The sequence below is a fragment of the Lathamus discolor genome, chromosome 1 (assembly GCF_037157495.1).
Source record: "Lathamus discolor isolate bLatDis1 chromosome 1, bLatDis1.hap1, whole genome shotgun sequence".
Lineage (NCBI taxonomy): Eukaryota > Metazoa > Chordata > Aves > Psittaciformes > Psittacidae > Lathamus > Lathamus discolor.
Window position 1 is genome coordinate 68,176,149 of NC_088884.1, and position 22,394 is coordinate 68,198,542.

At 42.5% G+C, this 22,394-nt stretch overlaps 1 protein-coding gene across 2 annotated transcripts; it reads right to left on the reverse strand.

The window, feature by feature from the left end:
* Window positions 1–550: 550 nt before the first annotated feature.
* XPNPEP3 (X-prolyl aminopeptidase 3) lies at window positions 551–22,098 on the reverse strand. Of its 2 annotated transcripts, none has more exons than XM_065677470.1 (10): window positions 22,016–22,098; window positions 20,227–20,343; window positions 17,216–17,623; window positions 15,238–15,440; window positions 14,315–14,377; window positions 13,302–13,415; window positions 10,863–10,948; window positions 10,023–10,206; window positions 8,421–8,541; window positions 551–7,591 (listed from the first exon to the last, which is right to left on the reverse strand). In XM_065677470.1, exons 1-10 carry the CDS (start codon window positions 22,074–22,076, stop codon window positions 7,425–7,427), a joined length of 1,524 nt encoding a protein of 507 aa, XP_065533542.1. In that variant the 5' UTR covers window positions 22,077–22,098; the 3' UTR covers window positions 551–7,424. The 2 variants fall into 2 exon arrangements, with proteins under 2 accessions (XP_065533542.1, XP_065533552.1); XM_065677480.1 differs by lacking the exon at window positions 22,016–22,098 and adding an exon at window positions 18,456–18,537 and having other exon boundaries at window positions 3,421–7,591; window positions 20,227–20,333.
* Between the last annotated feature and the right edge of the window lie 296 nt (window positions 22,099–22,394).

Below are 22,394 nucleotides of genomic sequence, written 5' to 3' on the forward strand. Positions count from 1 at the left end.
TTGTTGGGAGGCAGGAGGCAGGCAAATAGGTGTGTAGATTTTTAATGATGGGGTGGTTAACAAATGACTGAAAGAAACAATTCTCCATCTTCTCCTTCTCCATGCCCCATCCTTCAGATCAAGGCTTGATGCCTTACTGAGGATCTGCTGCTGTCACACAAGAGCTACCAGGCTCAGCACTAGACTGAGGAGGTAAAATACAGTGGCTGTAATAGGAAGGCACTCAAACTATTTGAACAAAGGGTGCCTCGTACCCTCTCATTCAGTCACTGTTAAGCAAAGATATGCAACATTCTAGAGGATTTTCAACTCAGTCTTCTATTACCTTGTGACTCATTAAAAATTGTCTTAAGAAATGTAGCATTTGGTGCATTTCTTGTCTTAAATGAGCTTAGAGAAACAGCTTATCAGTCTTCTAATTTATTATTAATATTCACTAGAATTTCAGAGAGAGTTGCACACCAGAGGAAAACAGCTCTCATACCTAATGGCTGAGATTAATTTGCAGTTATCAGTGTATTAGGAATTTAGCTTTGCACTACAAGCCTCCTTTTCATTAATTGCTACACTTTTCTGTTTTATTTCCCAAAGAACCTAAGTTAGAATGATACATTTGGGTTCAAAACTCACATAGTTACAATCGTGAATTTCAAGGGTAATAATCACATCTTTCAGATAGCACATTCTCACCTTTTTTGGAAAGGCACACAGGGAAGAATCACAGAATGCTGTCTCCTCAAAAACCTCATACTGCAGTGAAATGACATTATAAGACTGAAGAAAAAACCCCTGAAGATGGAGGAAATGTTAAGGCTACATGGCAGTGATTTACAGTAAAATATATTACCAAGATATTCCTATTATTCAAAACCCAAGAATTATAAACCCTGAAAATTCTGAGATAAACAAGAAATACAGATAAAGCATAAAGAAATTAAAAGTATCTAAACAATCATAACTAAGCTTGGAGAAATGTCTTCTAAATCTCTAACTAGCTAAAAGTCACAACATTTGTTTGCATAATATGTCTGTGTTTGTACATATATACACCAATACACACATGCTTTTGAAGATGAATCATACTTTTCCACTTTATAGTGTGCAGCTGAAAGCTCATGAGAAACCTCTCTCTGTTCTGCAATGAAGGGGAAAAAATACAGCATGCCTTTAAAAATCTCAATCATAACCAAGTCCACAAATGTAAAACTATCTCTATACAAACTGCATGTTTTTGTTTGGTTACAGTCACCACAGTAACACCCATATAGCTGTCAAAAAGCCCATCTCCTGGAAAAAAGAACAGGGTAAATTATAAATTAGAAAGCAATATACATACCAGGTATCTGCAACACATCACAGGAGCCCCAGCAGCAAGTTATGGACTCTGACAAAAAGTCATTACAATGAGCACACTGGAGGCTATGGCCATTTCAGGTGCACTCTGGTACAAGTCTGGAGGGGGAACAATCAGAAGAACAGTCGGAGACTGAAGGCCTCCGTGACAGGGGCAGCTGCATGATGGTATGAAGACTGCAGATTCCTGAGCCGTGTCTCTCTGCCCTCTGAGGACAAAGAAGATGTGCAACTGGGCTGAGGGAGCATATGCACAGTGTGCAAGGAGTCAGCCATACCTGGCTCTGCAGCAGTTTCAATCCCATGATAGGAACTCTCTTAATCCCTGATGCTGTATCGAACCTTATCTATCCAAGAAGCAAGGTTAAACATGTTAAACAGTTACCAGATCAAAATGGGATCCTGATGGCACATCAGGACAACAGCATGGAAATGCCTACACAAACGATGAACTTCACAGAGGCCGCTTGATAGTAGTGATCAGTCTGCCAAGTGGAGGCAAGAAAGGTTGCTCATAGGCAGTAAGGAGCACCAGGTTTTGTAGCCTGGAATGAGACCTGCACTGAGAGAGCTTAAACCCCAGCCCCTTTTGTGCCATTAACAGCTGCACTTTCTCTGAATTACTACAATGTTTGCTACCTGTACACAACTGAGATGTAATATTTATTACAGAGGTATTGGTTGTAGCTCCCATAGGCAAAACTGATGTTATACGTCGTACTCTGTGTGCACATTAGACTGGAAAAGCAAAGTATATTATCCCCAAACTTTAGCATTACTTCTCTGAGTAAAAGATTCACATGATAAGAGATTATCTGGCATCTGCTAAATATTTCCTGGTACAAGAGTCAGACTGCTTAATCTCAATTTAGATCAGTGGCCTAATCCCATTTTGCATTAATCTCCCAAAAGTGCACATTGAGGCAGAAGTCTTGTTCTGCCTGGGAATAAAATGAACCTGAGCTTGTCTCCCTCTCACACGCTATTGTTCATATTCACCTGATTTACTGACAAAAAACACAGTGAGCCACTTTCCCTAGGAAATACTGCATTTCAACCAGTTTTTGCCGGACTGCAAGCTTCAAGTTGATGACTGAACCAACAGGCTGAGTTTTCCCAACTTCTGCTGCCAGAATGATGAAACCCTTTAAAAAGCCACAGCCTCATGGTCTTGAGAAGAGAAAACCAACAGAGCTTCAGCCACTGTCAGTTTTGGCCAATGACACCATGCTGGAAACCAGCATCTGCAAGAAGCTCCCAAATCAAGACTGCACATGGCTCCTTGCAGTGCTTCTTGTTTCCCCTGCATCCAAGGAGGAGGAACAGACTGAAGCCTACAGGAGCCATTCTCACTCCTGGGACTACAACCAGCTTTCTTGTTAACTTCTCATTTGCTCAAAAATCTCAACATCAGACTTAGACAGACAGGAAACATTTTCATTTTCTTTTCCATTGTTAATGGATAACTCTGCCATGGTAGTTAAAATGGCATACACGGTATGACTCAGCAAGAGAAGGTAACACACATGGAGGACCTGGAAATTCTTCCTTGCTCCTTTCTGCCCATCTTCTGAAGAGTCTGGTTCTGGTTAACCAAATATCAGGTGGTGTTTCAGAGAAACAACCAGCTGGGCTGAGGCACCATAGCTTGTCCCAGGAAGAGAAGGGTTCATTGCTCCACTTGCTGCTAGTGAGGAAGGGTTGGGGCTGGCAGCCAGTTAAGACAGCAAGACAAACTCTGAGAAGGAGAAAGTAGCTGAAGGGAGAAATTGAGCACCATGGAGATGACATGCTTTGCTGTCCATCTCAATTCTAATTCTGCTTTAAAACATAACTTAATGTTACACTTCTGAAATACAGTGAATTTTCTAAGTCAGATCCACTCCTAGAGCCAGCACTGTGATAGTGTCCAAATGATGATTTTTAATCAAGTGGAGGCTGAACACGCATGGAGGTAGCACATTTAAGAGAGATGCTGTAATGATCCCAGAAAATTATAAACTTCAATGCAGTTTAGATCTGCATGCTAATGAAGAGATGCCTAGATGGGATTTGGGACAACTCAGCTCAAAAGAAATAAAAAATGTCAATTTATTGCAGTGTAGAGTTTTGTTATCCAATTACACAAAGTATTAAAGCATCTCATCATTATTAAAGCATTTTTGTCACTTATCTTGTATAGATTTTTGTCTACATTTAACCCTAACTCTTTTTGCTTTATGGTTAATTCTCCTGGGAGTAATTACTAAATTTCCACAGCAGTAATTTGGGAAGCATAAGAGCAGGTAACCTCAGCCTTGCTCTCTCCATCATAATGGAGATTCTGTCTAGAAATGTACCTTTTCTCCTTCACATTATTTAAAATATGACACATGATCAATAACATGAAACTGCAGAAAACTTTCTCATATGATAATTCTATTGATTTTAAAAAGAAATAATTAAACTAACTGTTAAGACCAAGTTCATCAATACAATCTGATTCCTTTGTTTTCCCCTCCTGAGTAGGACAAATTGATCAGGACCTGCTGGTTAACCAGTTTCCTGAAGCTTTTGCACCACACTGACAACACACTGCATAGCCATTTCATACCCTGTTGTTCTCTGCTTGCTCTTGCATCCACCTGTACACATCCCCACAGCTCCAGATCACATTCTTTCCCTGAATCTTCTCCATTGCATTGTATATTCCCCAAAACCTCCACCTTCATTTTCTTTTATATGCTCCCTCAATTTGCCTCTTCCTACACCACCAGCTTCCTTTGCAAAATTCAATTATAGGAAAGACATATTCTATTCTTCACAGCTAACAGAATGCCAGATTGTGTAAAATGACAAATTTCTTTCCACTTGGATGACAGAAGCATACCTGCAAATTAGCACCTCTGCTCAGACCATATGTTAACAACAGGATTTTACTACTAACTAGTTCTCTGCAAGGCAAAGCAGTCCCCTGGTAGAAGGTGAAATGGCAATGCTAAAAGCCTCCCGGGCTTCCTCTGAAAGCAAAGCAGCTTTTCCATAGGGATGGCTGGGTTTCATTTTCTCTTAACTCTGATACCCTTAAGACCAGTTGCAATAAAATCTCTCCCCAGGTGAACTTTCATATACCTCAGCTCTCCTTTCACTTCCAGTGATGGCATCAACGCCCTCATGAAGCAGCTGGTTACTTGTGCTGCCACCGAGAGCTGCTCCTGCACCCAAGTGATTGGAGTGAGGAATCTCTTCTACAGCAGAGGGACTAAAACTAGCAGTATTGAATTGGTTAGTGAGGAGGTACACAGGGGTACCTGCTGCTGGAGAAGGGATTCTTCACAATTTCTTGATGAAGGTCATGTAAAATGTGCATGGATTTGGTTGTATTCAAGGGACATTGCAGCATATGTGTAGGTCCCAGATGATACTCTGGTTATCCACCTCTGCAACAACTGAGAAAAAGCCTTCAAAAAATGCAGGTTGATAAGACTCAAATTTAATACATTCTGCAAAACGCACTCTTTACCATGACAATGAAACAACAGATTCAAAACATTAGCAGCAGCTTATGCTGCAGAAATGGCTGAGTGCTGTGGCAGAACTACAGAGTGTGGAGCAATGCACAGCAAATCAGATACATGTGGCACAGTGGGGCACAGCAGCCCTAGTAAATCCATTACTCCCCACTCACCAGAGTCACAAACACTTCTTTACTGGCAGAAACATTCGTCCACAACATTCCTAAGATCTAATGGTGTCTGCAAGTTGCAAGATATTCCTGAGAGGAGCAGGAACTAGTGCGTGCCTCCATTTGACAATGTTATTTCAAGTTCAAGACAGGTTACAGATAATTTATACATTTCCCTGGAAAATAATACTCTTTCTGGAGGTGTTTCTATCTATTCAGTAGCCATGTATCTTGATGGCTTAACAAACTACTTTCTACAAATTCTTTTATTTTAAAAATAAGTCTTAAATATGTATTTTGAAGTGTTATTTATAGTAAGTACAATTATTAACTTGGCTAGGTACACGGGCAGACGTGCAGATCAGCACACACATGTAGCTCTCAGTTAATGTTATTTTAAGTCACTCACATAATTCCAAAAGCCAATTTTTGTCTCAGTCCACATGGCTCTAACAGGTGTAATTGAAACCACAAATGTGTTACAGACCAGAACAACATCAAAAGCGTTCATCAGTTCTGTATCCACACTTAACATGCCTTCCTGCTAACAATTTACACTGTATGCATCACCGTAATGCATGAGCACCAAGCAGATTCCACTAGCGGATTCTCTTAACCAGGTGAAACTTGATACACTAAACACTGTAAAACCAGTTACTTTTCATGTTTGAAAAACAAAATTATAGCATGTCTTGGCTGCCCTTCAAGTGCCCAATTCAAACCCCAGTGCATGCACCCAGCTTCCACTAAAAGCAATGACAGACAAAAGACACTGTCCATTTGGCCTTCACTAAGTGAAATGAAACACTGAGAAGAATAAAAAAAGAGAAACCCCCCAGATTTTGCTCGAGGTCACATAGCAGCAGATACAGAGGTTGAGCTCAGGAGCCCTGACTACCTTCCCCACATGCTTCTGACTACACTTACCGTGGGGAATTAAGGCAAACTGGGGAAGAGGCAGTGACGTTGATTGGAAAGCAAAATGGATTGGGAAGCAGTGACATTATAGTGGGTCAAAGTTTAACAATATAGGAGGAGAAAAGAAAAAGAAGGAAAATTGAGAATAACAGATGAAAAATACTGAAAGCTACCATCAGAAAGGAAGTATAACGCGATGCAACAGCAAGCACAAGTAACAGGACATGCACTGATGAGAGGCATTTTTCAGACATGTTAGATAGCTGATTGCCGAAATATTTTCAACAAATAAACAGATGCCATGTTTGCCTCTAGTAGGTGTATTTACTACTGTAAACATTGCTCTGTGCTTTGGGCTGATGTTAAGAAAAGATGACTCTTCCCTTTTCTTGTCATCTATCATAGCCTCTAATCACATTTGCAGCTGCCTCAAAAATATTATCACAGAGCATTAGTTGCCGACTGCACTTGGCAAAACCCAAAAGGCAGCTGTGATCATGCTCTCAGAGTTTTGAAAAAGAGAATTACTTTAAATTCCATATAAAAGCCATAGAAAGACTCCAGACTTGCCATAGGGCACAGTCTTCAAAAAATACACTGCTGAAGTTGTTGGTACCTACAGCATAAACCAAAAAGATACTGTGAGTGTCCCACAATCGGGCACCTCACATCTAGGTGACAACCAGCAGCTCACCAGTAGAGCACACCACAGTCAACACTGCCCTGCTCCCAGGGTAGAGGCAGGCTCAGAACAGGACACACGTGGGACAAAAAGAAGAGAATGTGGAAGACAGCAAGAACGGGTATGTCCAACCTTCCGAGTCCTATCTGTCCTTTCTGAAATTACCAAACACTCCAATAAGCTCAAAGACCAGACAAGATGTTTTTCCTTGCTGCTGGCCTATTTTACATACGGCTGCACAAGGCCCAAACACATCCTTACACTTAAAATACTGTAAGCATTCTCCACAGGCTTCAGATAAAACTACCTCCCAACCAAACCCATCTTCCTGACTACCAAAACCTCTCCTTCCAGGGCTCTACAAAAATCAAAGCTGTCTGACACACTTTATGCCCCTAAAACAGCATTTATCAAAGCTTCATTTTTAAAATCTATTGTGAAACTACTGCTGAAGGGGAAAAAATGGGGTGCTGGCTGGTCTCAGCAGTTACACCTATGCGCTTGGAGAGGGACTGGGCAGAAGCCCTGCTGGTGGCACTGATAAAATTCATCCCTCCAAGGGCACCAGAAAAACTGTATCCGAACAGAAGAGGGATGAATCCACCCCCATGTCCTACAACAGCTCAGCATCAGCACTAATCAAACCAGAACGAAAATGCACACAGAAAAGGTTGCTTTGCTTTTTCACCCAGCCTGTCTTAGAAACAGCCATCAACTGTCCACACCCTCCAGCACTTGACAGCTACAGGGATGTGCATCCTTGGAGCCCTGCTTCTCCGAAAGAGGAAAAGAGGCAGAGAAGGGGCATCATGACTTGCGGCCACAGATCTGCTCGATGTCGTAGATCTCCTTGGGACAGTCAGCAGACAAGATGAGAGGCGCACCCTCTGTTATCAGAACATCATCCTCAATGCGCACACCAATGCCACGAAACCTCTCCGGGGCGCTCAAGTCATCCTCAGGGATATAAATGCCTGAAAGAAGAAAGGGAATTAAAACACACAACATTCTCCAGAATAATACCTTTCCCTTACTGTACCACCATGATAGCAGGGTTGGATTTTCAGCAACATAAAGTGAGCCTGATCCCGAAATTTTTTAATAAGGAAAGCTACTCTCTCCCTTCACTCATGGCAGTTGGTGGGCAAAGAAAGGAAAGTGCTCATCAGTACCGACAGGCATGTTAATAGAAACTTCCACAATTATAGCTGGCCTTTCTGCACTTCTTGCTCTCAATGCTATATTCACAGTGATGATTTTAACAATGTTCTGAATAGAGAGAGAGAGAGAGAGAGAAGAGCTAGGCATTAAATATCGGATTCCAGCTGACAGCTCCAAATCCAATGACAAGCAGAAAGAAAGATGCAATGTGAAATGCCTAATTTGCAAACCAAAGTTGTGAATGCCTGTAATTGCAGACTGCAATGCTTGAGACTTCCACTACCAGTGACTGGTAGTAGTTCTGTCACAGTAACACAAACCACAGCACAAGTGAATTGACCTTGCTTCTCTGCACTGCAATTGACCTGTGCTGCTGTGGGTCAAACACTAACAGTCTGAGGTATACATTACTCTCTTCTTGCTGCACAGACACAGTTCGTCACCTTGGCTGTGTCTGGAGGGAAACAGGATTTTCTAATACTATACTGACTATGGGAGGGGAATAACTTCAGGTTTTCTGATATGTAATTATTTTCAATTTCACCAGAAAGGACCTGAATGCTTTGGTCAGAGGGACCAACTACTGAAAGCAGTATTGTTACCCTCAGTGTTGCATGGTTTTGTTCACCACTATCTTTTTACCTGGTTCAATGGTTATCACCATGCCTGGCTGGAGTGGGAGTGATCGGGATATATCCGGGGTATCATGAACATCCATGCCCAAGTAATGGCCCACATGATGTGGGCAGTACTTTCGAACTGCCTGGCAGAAGATAAAACAAGTGTCACAGAGGCAGTTAAACAGACGCCAACCTGTTGTTCCAATACAAAAGAAGAGACAGAATAGTTATGTGCTCCACTAGCAATCATACTGCCATGATGAGTTACAGAGGCCTTTCTTCCATTTACTGGACCTGGATGGCCCTCAGAACCTACCAGTACCAGATGCCTATTATGAGCATATTGTACTCTGCCCCTCCTCCTCACTGAAAAAGAACAGCCTAAGCCTATCACCACCTCAGCATGAGGAAAGACTTTAGTTTCCTGCCCCAACCCTTTCGATCCCTTAAACATTCTAGCCCTGCATTGCTCCTGTCAGCAGACCCTGACAACTGGCAGTAGCTGACACAGCTGCTATGTGATGTGGCAAAGAGATCTCCTATGCACAACAGAGCAGATGCTGTGCTGATTTCAGTCCACAGCTACAGCAGGATTTTAATTCACCTCTATAGAACACAGACAACACCCTCACCACCCCCTGCCACTCGAATCCCCCTCCCTCCACAGAGGAGCTCCTTGGCAGCAGGAATCAGAACTCCTTCTCTGCCCCAGCTCCTCACATTCACTGGGAACTGAGCTGCAGACACTGGTCTCATCTTGCTGTGCTGTCACCTGCTGAGAAAAACCCGCATGATAGCCTCTGTTCACAGGCAAGAACTTGTGCTGTTATTACGCTGACACTGTAGGGCAATTAAATCTGGCAGAAATCTGTCCTACTGCCAAAGGGGTAGCTCTGTCACCTGGTTCTGCCACCTTTCTTGTACTGGAATCAGCAAGCATGCAGGTTTGCAGTGAGTGGGAACAGAAATACACTTCTCTAACTGCAAACCAATCCTATTTCAGCTGCAGGTCCAGCTGTAAGGCAGAGCAGTTTCCCAATCTTGTACACCAGGTAGCTCTGAAAAGCCCAATACCGACAAAAAATGGTGCAGAACAGGCAGCCCATGGAATGACTGAGAAGAATGGGCTGCACCTTTTGGTGGCACTGCAGATTTATGCTATGTTATACAGATCACAAAACTGTGACTAACTGCCTGCTGACAGCCCTGAACCCAGAATTTTGTGTTATTGTTATATCTCTATAGATCCCTTCAAATGGTCTGTACTTTAAAGCTGCATCTACAGTAACGGGCAGTGCAGACCAATGCGAACGGATCTAGAGTGAAACGGCAAGTGCCGAGGAACAAATATTCGCACTGTGTGTATATAAGACTGGGGGGTTACTTCAGACCAAATTGTGCACAGGATGGTTGAAATGCATCCTCAAGTTTAGCTGTGTAAGAGAGAAATCCAGTCCTATGCTGAGATCAGCCCTAAACATGAACTAAAGCACAATGTGTAGCTATGATTTGAAGATGCGCCTCCAAAGCACATTATTAAGGCAAACTAAAAGCACTAACATAACCCAAGGAGAAAACAGGAAGGTCTAGTAGGGGAAAGCTGGAGTATAAAAACTTCAAGTACCTTGAAGAAGTGGCTCTCAGTGATGCTGATCTTTAGGACCCCCAAATCTTTCAGTTTCTGTCCAATAAGACTCAACATGAGGCTGTAGATATTCTCTAGGCTGACACCTGGGGAGCAGAGGCTCAGGCAGGATTTTTGGATATCCAGGACAGCCTGGTATAATTCTGCTTGGGGTTTGGTAAACCTGAAAACCAGTGAGAAAAGGAAAAAAAAAGGACATTTCTCACAATTAAACCTCTAGAACCTACTCTAGGGATGGATTTAGGTCAATGCTGGAGCAGGAAAAGTCAAAAAGGAAAGCAACTGGCTCCTTACATGAAATGCCAGACAAGGCATCACTGCAACATGCCCTTCAATACACTGGGTATAGGGAGGGTTTCTCAGCTGACAGACTAACCCCAAAGCAAAGCAAGGCAAAGCTAGTGCAGAGAAAAGAATGCACTTGAGCCAAAACATACAGGAATCAAACACACAGCCACAGCACATCACACCACCAAATTCACAATTGACAGAACCATGTACAAGTCAGCTTAAACTCTTGTCTTTCTTACACACAACCAAAGTCAGCCACAGCTGAACACACAAAAGCCCTCTCTGCACTTTACGTATGCTGTAATAGCTGGAAATAGCAGTAATTACACATATTCATGTAGCAATTAATGAGGCAGTGGGGAATACAGCTTCTCATGCTGAAAGATTACTTCATATAATTTGATTACTCTGAAGAACCACAGAATGGGACATGTTAAAACTACTCACACAGAGATTAAACACACACTCAATCCATCAATTATTTAAGAGCTTCTCAAAGACCTTCCAAACAGCCATATCACAGCTTACCTTCCATTGACAGGCCAGGTACGTGTGATGTCACTTACATAGCAGGCAGACTCACACCCACCATCCAGCAAGACCAGTTCACCATCCTGGAGAATAACAGGAAAAAATACCCTGTGTGTCAGTCTGGCTATTAACTGAATTGATTTTTCTGTCTGAGAGCAGAAAAGGAGACTATGTATTTATTTTTGCAAAGCAGCTGCAGAGATTTTGCAGAACAACACCCCAGGTGCTACTGTTTATAAACAGGCTATTCCAGTTGAATTTTTCACTGCGAGGTAGTTTTTGACTGTTATGCTTTTCTACAGCCTGAAATATTAACACACTGGTTTGGAAACATTCTGGAGTAAAAAGAGACATTTTCCTTGAACTAAGGTGCGCTCTGAAACATCGGTTCCATTCACATCTGGGTTGCTTACTCTAGCAAATGACACCAGTGACTCCTTTCACTAGAAGTTCCCTGCTAGTGATGGAGACAAAAGGGGTTTGCAACAAAAGCATAGATTTCTGAGCTACCCACAAGATCATTAGCAGCTAAAGATTTAGCCTTGTCACAAGGTAGGAGGACTCAGCAAAACCACTGCTTTGACAGTGCATTACTACTATAAATGCCCTATTGAATAGTTTGTATCATCTTCCCTGTTCTCTTCTGGGACTTCCTAAGACACACTTCTGAATCCATCTGCTGATGAAGAAAAAACTTTTGGAAGAGAACCTCCAATTCACTTCAGCAAAACTGTTCCTTGTCAATTAAATCACTGACTGCACATCTTCCGAAAGCCATGCAAAAAAGCCCAAGGGCCAGGAGCAAACCCATGGCCTTGCTTTCCCTCCTTAAAGGGGCTAACAAGAATTAGAGCAGTGAAATCTGTAAAAAATTCAGACTAAATTCTCTATGGATTTACACTGCATGGAATCCAAGGCCTTTTATAGAGATTGACTCCACAGATCCGTGACTGTGCCAGCAGTCATAGTGTGAAATGACACGTAATAATTCTAGCACATTAAGCGGAAAAATAAGAAGCAGAACTTCACTGCTAGCACAATGGCCAGTGCTAGCTACTATCATTGTGTACGGTTAAGTGCCACAAACACACACACAGCAGATTAACAGTGAGTAGATCTCACTATCCCACTGAATAGACAGGTCTTTAAGTATCCATTTAAATAGTTGGGCTTTTTTCCAGAAAACCTCAATTTTTTAAGTAAAATGTAAAAAATTGCTGCCCTCTTCCAGCAATTAAACAGCTAAAACTAAAAGCTAAGCAACACAGAATTCAGCCTGTGGTTTGATTATCCAGTAAGTGCCTTATGTTGTGCATTTTGTCCTCTTTCTTTAAAGCTGAGTTCACTAAGTGGTGGATTGAATAAAATCTACATGAGGCCATAAGCAGTCTTCAGATACCTTCCAAATTAGACACTTTCTTAGCTTATTTGGCAACAAGATCTGTAGGAAGCAGCACACAAAGGAAAAGAAAGAGCCAAGTTTATGGGTTTAACCTCCTACTTAACAGTTTTGGAAAGAAAAAGAAAGTCATGGTCATTCAACTGAAGTAACTGGAGTTACATGCGCATGCCTGACATCGAAAGTCAGTACAACAGAGGAGGCTTATTTCTGCCAAAAGCAGCCTGTCGTATCTTTTGTGTTTGTCACATCTTTTTGTTTGTCTCTGAAGATCATTTCAGGGTCTGCTCACATGCCAGTTTCAAGAAAAGATAATGCCAGTGGGAACGTTTCATCCTGCATTAAGATAGAGGAAAAACACGCTCCTCTGAAAAGTGCATCACAAGTAGAGCAGTGGGAGAATACTGCTCCTGAAAATATTTATTTGAATCTAAAGGTGTATTGTCAGGAAAGCTGGAGAGGGTTCAGCTCAATAACGTGAATCTTCAAAATAAGACAAGACACGTTAATCTCCCTATAGCCATCTAATCCACTCCTCAACATTTAATGCTGATCTTTTCCCTCCTTTTTCTCCTTTCCACTTTGCTGGCCTACCTGGAGTCCAAAATGCTTTTCAGCTTCACCAGAATGCACTATTGCACCTTCTGTTGCAAAGCATGGCCAAGCAATGCAAGTGACGTCAGACAACATTCAACAAGTGCCTTCACTCTTCCTGCTGCAGGAGTCCCTTTTCCTCTTTTGTAAGGTTACAACCCACCCAGTGTGGGAGCAGACATGCTCGCTAAATGAAGTGATGTGTAAGCTTGTTCACAAGTCCTTCCACTGTTAGGAAATACTGCAGCAACTGCAAAGAGGACAGAGCCTACATGGAGTGAAGTTAATCCATCGCTGAGAGTAAAACTAGCCAGGAAAGGATTCCTTTCCCCTGCACACTTGAAAAAATATATTTAAGTGGTTTGATCTGTTCAGTCAAAAAAAGGACATATATGAGGATGGTGTAGATTGCATTTTAAGTTACTAAACAGCACATGGTTTACCTTGATGAGCTGATTGTTCTTCACATAGTGCAAAGTGTTTGATCTGTTGCCACCAGCAACAACAGGGGGGTACGCCAAGATGTCAGCACCACGAGCCCGGCACTCAAACTCAAACTGGAATACCAGTTCAGAGAGAAGGAAACTGTTAGTGCTGATTCAGTTGATTAACTGCCCTGGGGCTATTACAGTTTATGTCCTAGAACTGTTTGCTTGATTTGTACATCACAAAGTGAAACAGGAAAGTGAATTCACTAAATGAAAGCAGCCTTGACAGTTTTTGAAGAAGACTGGAGAAAGCATGCACTACCTAAGCCTCAAGACCTTTACCCTTCTGGAGTGATGAAGCTGATGAAAGCATGGAAATGAATGAACGTACATCTATAAAGATCCTCTATGTCCTCAAGATATTAATAACATGTCTTTTCTGTAATTACCAAAACCACATGAAACAGAACACTCCAGGACACCTATGTGTAGTAAAGCAGGTTTTACAATCTTAATCTGGAGTGAAAAAATTATCTGTAAAATAAACTTCAACTAAAATAATTTTCTTTACAAGTCAGTGCTGCTGCTCAGTGCCATGCCAGCACAGGCTCACCTATGTTGTAACACAGGGACAAATCCTGCTGATGTTTCTAAAACAGGCATCTTACTGCAATTCCTTACAGAATTCCTTACTAAATGTGTCATCCAATTAGTTCTTATTTTGTAAGAGGTGCATCTACACTGCTTCAAGACAGCTGTGGTAATCTGACACAGTCAAGAGAAGCAGGCTTTAGAAATAGGTGCTATAACTACTTAAATTCTGCACAATAGAACTCTATTATAAAATAACTTTATCTCTCATGGTTTAGAAGGTTTTGCGTTTAAATACAGTAGAAAAAGACATCAATAGCAGGTAAACTTAGACAACCACTACGTTCCTTCAAGAAGGGTACAAGAAGTACAACTGAAGAATTCCTCACACTGACATTTCCACATGTCCTTGGGTGAAGGACAACTATGCTACTCACCTTTGCATACAGAAAGGCTTCATCCACTGGGGATTTGCTGGCAAACATTGTCTCTGTGAAAGCCTATGAAAAAGAACGGCCTTTCAGTTACCAAAGGAACCTGAACTTAAAGAAAGTTCTTTTTTTTTTTTAACCTGCTGTCTTTTGAGGAAGGCCTAAAATCAGCTGGCCCAGACACAGGCACCAGAAGCACCTGAAAACGCAGACTAGATGCAATCAAGCTCTGCTCCCTGTGAAACTGTATTTAGAGTCCGATTGACTGTAGTTTTTGAGAAAGAATTAGATGATTGAAGCTGATCCCATGGTTTGGCATTTTACAAGTTACCTCACCTATGGACTTCCCCATTTAAATAGGAGTGCCTTATGCAGCTTTTCCTGCAGAAAAAGACAAGCTGTACCTCTCTTCTATTTGGCTATCTACTTTCATAATATTTACAAAAACATAATTGCATTTGAGGTATCTGTCAGATTTGTTTCAAATGGGGCAATGAGTTCAAAAGATATTTGAGGGAGAAGGGGTATTACGGAGACATAGGCAATGTGTTCACAAAATCCCAATTCCTAAAAAAACCCAGGATAAACGGGAAAGAAAATGACATGGGGAAGGGGAGGTGAAGCTGGGAAGAGAGTGAAGAGACTATCCCTGTTCCTGAATAGATACTGCTTTTAAAGAAAGTCTAATAGCTGTTGGCTTGTCTTCACAGGAGTTACACTAATTGAGAGAAGCTGGTAGTCCAAGCAGCTTCCTGTTTCTCATTGTCATGTTGAGGGAGTTGAGCCCAGCTGATGGTTAAGACACAGCAGTTCAGTAACAGATTAGACCAAAGCTATCCTTCCAACCCATGCCACTCCATCAACAGCCCTCCCACCTTTCTTCTTTAAAGGAATACGCTGGTTCATTTGGAGAGCACACGACCCCATACCTCGGCTGTCACTCGTCCAGCTACCTTCATCCTTTCAATCTCTGCAGGAGATTTGATGAGACGAAGGTTTTGCACTAGATGTCGAATGCGCTGGATGTGGTTTTTGTTCCGAGCTTTTATCTCAGCCAGGGGCTGCAGGTAGTCAGAGTGCAGCTCTGTATGCACTGGTTTTGCCAAGTCGTACCAGACAATGTTTGACTCACCTGGAATACAAAATGAAAGCTGAAATAGACAAAAATAAATGAAGAATGTCTTCCCCACACTGAATAAACTCACTCCTCCTAAACTAGACCTGCTGCCGTATTTGAGAAACTGATTTCCTCTGAATCTGCATTTACAGATCAGATAGACACTTTCACTGTCACAGGATACTAGTGATCTCTTTGAAATCTTGAAGATTACCAGTTCATAGCATGTAGACTGGACAAATCCCCACCTCTATGCAAATACTGGTTTTTATAGCTATCACTGAATGTATGTATCTTGCACAGATCCATGCAGACATTGCATATCAAAGTTGCACTTGTATAAACTAAGCAGCCATTGTGCTACACTGCTGCATGTTCTGAATCAGTCTCTCTTTTAGCCTCCCCCCCCACCCCAAGCTGTAAGGCAATTTACCTTTTACCCATTACATGGAATCTGCGTATTTCAGCCATTCAAAGAAGATGAACTTACTGAGGACAAACATATTTACCTATATAGAAATCTATTTAGAACATCAGAGTAAGCACCCACATTCTCCCCAAAGAAGCATTTTAAACGGGAATTGAGGAGAAAAGCCACGCTGAGTCTCAGCTAATGGCCACCCCTGCCCTCTTTCTTTGGTGACAATAGCCATTAGCAGGTGCTTGCAAGAAGTCCCTAAGGAACTGGGCGTTAACAAAAGAGTATTTCCCTTAGCACAACCTCCCCACTTCTGGTGTGTTCATTTCAAGGCTGCATCTTCATAACAGTGATTAACTGCTTTTCATGGAGCTCTCCCCTGTGGAACTAAACACTTCAGAATCCATTTATGCTTCTGACATTCCAAACCTTCCATGAATGATCTGTAACTTAAAAGGTATCAAAACCCACCATGCCATCATTTTATTCAGTGTTCCCTTTGTTTGGAAATTAAGAAAAATAGTAACTAATCATTCCTACTCATCCTCTTAGTACTTTCCATAACCTTATACATCTCTCTTACACACCTTACTTCCCATTTTCTCATTTTCCAGCTGAGCAAGTTTGTTCAGCGTGTGTCTCACACACACTCCACAGTTTTGATTATCCTTATTGTCCTTTCTGTGACATTTCTATTTTCAATATATCCTTTTTTGAAACAAAAGAACTAGAATCCAAGATGCTATTTAAGACTCCAGAATTCACTCTATTTATTTAATACCCCAAGCACTTGCCCTTTTTGTATTGTCGTAAGCCTTTAGCTTCAATTTCTAATGCATTTAAGTTCACCCTGGACTGTAAATATCGAAGCTACATGGTGAGCTTAGATGCAGAAGAACCCGTCTAAAGGACCGCAATGTTCATAACTCAACATCTAGACAAAAAAGGCAAGTGGGCTAACAACCTTCCTGTGTGGATCATTTTCCAAGTCTATTATGAACAAAATAGCTTCAAGTTTCCTACACTTTATCTGGTTCTAGTTCTGTCAGCAAAAGACATGACTAAAACAGTAACATGGTTTGCGATGCTCTGTTACTTACCTGCTCCTTATATTTCGCAGATGTGCAACTGGCATTCAAATGGATCCACAAGGAATTCAGAGGGGAGGAACAACTATTATTTTCAAAACTCTATTTCCATTGGTGACCCTCTAGAAGCTAACAAGAACTTCCAACAGCCTTTGTCACACTGTCATATCCCCTGCACCTCTGCAAATTCATCATAGTCAGGAACTGGCACTACAGACCACCTTCCAAACCCATACCATCAGACCTTGCAAACCACATCTCATTTCCCCTCCATTTTCTGTTACCTTTTAGCTTGGCCATCAAGTGCCTGAACTCCTCAATGGTGTAAGCTTCATCTACTCCTGTGAGAGCAATTGCCCCATCAGTACCTGATCTGGGCCCATCCCACAGCTCTCGGCTTGGATCTCTCCGGGGCACAAAAAGTATGGATTTGTGGGATGGCAGTGCTTTGCCAGGAATGCTCTGCAGCACCAGGATGCTGTCAGGCTCCTGGAATCCACAGAGGTACAGGAAGTTAGTGTCCTGGTGGAAAACATAGGGGATATCATTGCTCATGTAGTAGGTGGGGTTGGATAGCAGAATCACTGTGTGGTCCAATCCATCCCAGCCACTGGCCTCCTTCTGGATCAACGCCATCAGTTTGTGTCGGCGAAGAGCATATTCCACCTGTGACAATCCTGGGGTTACTTCTCCTATGAAAAAAAACCAAATCAGATTGAGAAATTCAATGCACTTGTGCTATTTTACTGGATGCACACCTAATTCTAGCCTACTCCCTGATGCTTTTCATAGGCATGGCTTCATTGTAATCCCTCAAAAGCCTTTCCATTGCTCTCCCTTGCACCTCCTCAGCTTCCATCCCTACAGTACATCCTCACTCAACTGCTCCTCCATCATGCAAAGACAGAAATGTGTTTTAACCAATTCGATTTTCTGTTATGTATTTTTGCGCACAGGCAGAAATCACAAAACCTGGTAAATTCAGACAAACATTCAAACCAGAGGAATGTTTGCTGAGAGACACGTAAAAAAAAGGGGGAACGGGCCAGGCAAACTGAACTTTGACTGCTGAAAACTGATGGGGTTTATAGCACCTGGACATTGAACAGAAGATTACCTCCTGAGGCTGAGCATGAATTTCCTCAGATAAAGCTAGAATGTCTATTCAAATACACGCTAAGTCAAGTCACAGAGTAACTAGTTCTAAACCTTAATGGGCAGACTAAGTGCTACAGATACTGGGAGATCAGGCAGAGACACAGAGGTTGCAGACTCTAATCAGTCGCAGGACTCCAGGCAGAAGAACCCCCACAATCTGCATGCTGGTGTCAGACTCCAGTTCAGAGAAAGAATCCTCTCCAGGGCAGAGGTAGCTTTGCTCAATAATAACCAACCTGGATTTTTCCAAAGTTAAATGCTATATTCCTGATGACTCTAATTACATAAATGATCTTTCAGATGGGAAGTACGTTTTGAACTGCTCCAGTCACAAGAGATACAAAGTACAGCAATCAAGATACTCACCAAAACCAGACTGAAGTTGAAAGAATAATCAACAGCTGCTGAAGTATGTATTTTTTTAAATGTGAGACTCCTTAACTATGATCTAAATTAATACAGAAGCCTTAATCAGTACTTTAGCTAATACCCAATTTTAACACAGATTGCATTTTCATACTGTTAACCTTTTAATTTAATAATCTTATTTTCCTCTAATGAATTGTGCAGCGACAATTATAGAATAAAAATTGAAATTTAGCTTGTACTGTAAGTTAAATGTCAAGTTAAAAAGCAAGTTAAAAAGTGGGTTCTTGCATGAGTGGGGTGGGACAGGCAAGTTCTATCCATAAAGCTTTTCCTTGACAAAAGTGTTTAAGAAAATCACATATGTTGAATTTGCATTAAACTTTACACCTTTTCAAAATCCTAAAACCTATTTGGTGTAAAAATCTGAAAAAAAAACCCCAATAAAACCACAAACCAAAAACCAACAAAACCAAAACAACAAACAAACCATATCAAACATCAAAACCACCATATTTGGTTTACTCTCTAGATCTGCAAATTACAGAGAACACAGAAATGGTTTCAAAGCAATCTGACCTCATATTTCTGCAGTATTATGCTGCAAATTTCCTATGCTCCACTGTATTCCAGTCAGCCTTCTAACTACAACAGTTCAGTGAAGTTTAGAAGCTGCAATAGGGCGGAATATGAGATTCCCATTTGTCTGCTGACTGTAAGGCCTGAAAATTCTCTTTGCCTTAAAGGCATATGCTTTTTAAACCAGTAATCGCAACAAAAAAAGGTATTATTTTAAGGAAAGCACAGCTCCTTTATTTAATGGAAAATTACTGGGGACAACCAGAATTCACTTGGAGTGTTTCAGTTGTGAGTACTTCTAAAGGATTGGCCTCACTTACTGCGAGCTGCTAATCAGTGCCCTGAGCAACCTTACCTAATATTGACCTTAGCCTGGCTTTGAGCAGAGGGTTAACTTCGTGAAGTTCCTTCTGACCTGAATCATTCTACAATTAAATACACTAGTATACTGTTATGTATTAATCTGTTCTCTCTGTATACCTATCTATGGAAAAAGAACAAAGAACCAGAATGGTCTCCTGAACGTATTCTTGAATATAATTTTATCTTTTTTTTTTTTTTTAGATTTAATCGTGGTCATCTCATACCTACATGCTCATTTTCATGAGTCTCAAAAAAATGCATAACCTCAGCGTCTCTTTCACCAGTACCATCTAACTTCGTAGCCACAAGTCTCTTTTTCTTCTTTTCCTCACTGCTTGAATATTCTTCTGAAGGGGGCATGTTCTTTAGTCCAGTGTTGTCCATCTGTCAGTGTTTCCCCAGTTTCCTTTTCTGAACGACACCTCTGTTTTGTGACTCACAAGACACTCGATATGAAGGATTCTGGCAGTTCATCTTGCACAAAGGCCTCCCCTTAATATAAACCATATATATTTGCAGGACAGCAAGCTCACAAAATGCCACTGCCATGAAAAGTCTGCACTACCCAAGCAAGTGATACCTAGCACTCCACGAGAAAAAGGTAAAAGCTAACATGTTGAAGCCTATTTCAGCAATCAGTATCATCTCAGACAAGGAAATGAGCTACTGAGCTACTAAACATAATTAATGACTAATGAAGGTAATCATAAACAGCTGAAACCACAAATACCCGTATGATGCAGAAAACCATACTTTGTCCTGGAAACCTCAGAAAAATAGAGACCAGAAAGAATAACAATGACTGGTTCATACAGGACCTGAACCTAACCTGGTTTGAGAAGGTGAGGGTGTGTGAAAGGGCTGGGCTGGCCCAGATACCGGTTTGGAATCTTCTTCTGCTGGGCAGGCTGGATGGAAAATCTTCGGAGAGCACATGATTTGCAAACTAGAGGAAAAGAAACGCACCAGGTCAAGGTAAAGACCTTTTCAGTTCTGACTCTAAATATCATTTATTCACCTTATATGGCATGAATATCCCTCCTTAACCTCTCAATTTGTCATGTACCACAATAGTTTATGGAACAACATGCACACAACCCAACTAATAAACAAATATTCATAAAACATTGAGAAAAAAATTAATTTCTTTCTGCATGAAAGATACTCAAAGAGTCCCCATTTATATCTTTAATTTACTTTATAGTGGCAATACCCAAACCGGAAATGGTTCCTCAGAAGCATACAGTTATGTACCCCACTTCCAAATCCACACAAAGCCAAAGCAGGCAAGTTCTAAAGCAAATTATAAGTGTGCTTTTGGAAGCTGGGGGGTGCACGTGGTAAGACAAAAGCTAAAATTAAATACAATTGTCACAAGCTTTACCAACTTTGGAATTCTCTGTCACAGCCTTTTGCAGCTGGAGAATTGCTTGTGCTAGATACAGACCATGAGACACGTGGACGGAGGCGGTAATCAGTTTCCTAACATCTAGCCACTGATGTTTTGGAAACTGGTTCTCTTTTATGCCATTTGCCATGTGGCTACTACAAAATCAATCCATGCTGCCATAGCACAACAATGGATTCTTGGAACAAATGACGATCAAGTCTTTGCTAGCATAAGCAAGTGCAACACAAGCAAGTCAGCTGCCTGCCTTTCAGGGAATTGAGACTCAAAGGTTTACAGCAAAATGTACAGACTGAACTTTCTGTGGGAGCCCGTATTATTAGCCGCTAACTGAAGATTACTTATGCATGCTGACTAACAGTTGTAACATAAAGCATTCACCATGTGTTGATCAATGGGAGTAACAGCCTGGAGACCCAGGCAGTGAAATATTATCACAGCTTTTTGTGTGATTTCATAGACTCACAGACTGGTTTGGGCTGGAATGGACCTTAAAGCTCCTCCTGTTCCAACTTCCTGCCACGGGCAGGGGCACCTTCCACCAGATCAGGTTGCTCCAAGCCCTGTCCAACCTGGCCCTGAACACTGTCAGCCACTTCTCTGGGCAATCACCAGCGCCTCACCACCCTCACAGTAAATAATTCTTTATCTCTAACCTAAATCTTCCCTCTGTCAGGTTAAAGCCATTACCCCGCGTCCTGTCACTACCTGCCCTTGTAAAGAAGTCCTCTCCAGATTTCTAGTAGGGCCCTCTAGGCACTGGAAGCTGCTCTAAGATCTCCTGAGCCTTTCCCCAAAAGAAGAGTGTAAAGTGTTTTCAGTTTCTTTCCATTTACACAGAAGATAAATAGGCTAGCTTGTGACAGAACGCATCCGGCATTAAGCAAAGCAGTATACTGAAGACTGCGAGCAGTTCCTCACACCGTTGCTTTATTTTCCAAAGCAACAAGCCACTTCCCCCTCATTCAGCCCCGACAGGGGCTACAACTCCGCTGCCGGAGCGAGCTGCCTCCCTCGCACCCACAGCGACAAAGGGGGCCGAGGGCAGCCTCATCCCTCGCCCGCCCTGGTGGGAAGGACGGTCTCTCAGCGTGGATAACCCTCAGCACGTCCTGGGCCGCCTGCAACCGGAGGCCGGGAAGCGGACGGCGCCCGGCGGCACGGCATGGCTGGGGGGAAGCAAGGCCCGCCCGCGGGGGTGGTGTCTGACCTGAGCAGCCGCGCCGGCCCCTCACCGCCGCCACCAGCCCCCAGCCCGGAAGCCGCGCCATGTCCGAGCGCGCGGGGCTCAGCTCCCTCCCCTCCTCCCTTCCCCCGGCCCGCGCATGGCGGGGCCTTCCCCTGCGGCGGCGCGGTGCGCTGACACCATCAACGCGCGCGGGCACCGTGCCCGGCCCCGCCGCCAATGAGCAGCGCCACACCGCGTTAGGCGCCCGCGGAGACCGCCTGTCCCGCCAGAGGGAAACGCGGGGAGTAAACCCGGGCTCCGGCGGGACAGCGGCCGGCACAGGCAGCCCGTAACGCCGCGCGAAGAGCTCTGGCGCGACTCAGCCGCTCGTCCCACTTCTAGAACGTTCCCGCCGTGGCGC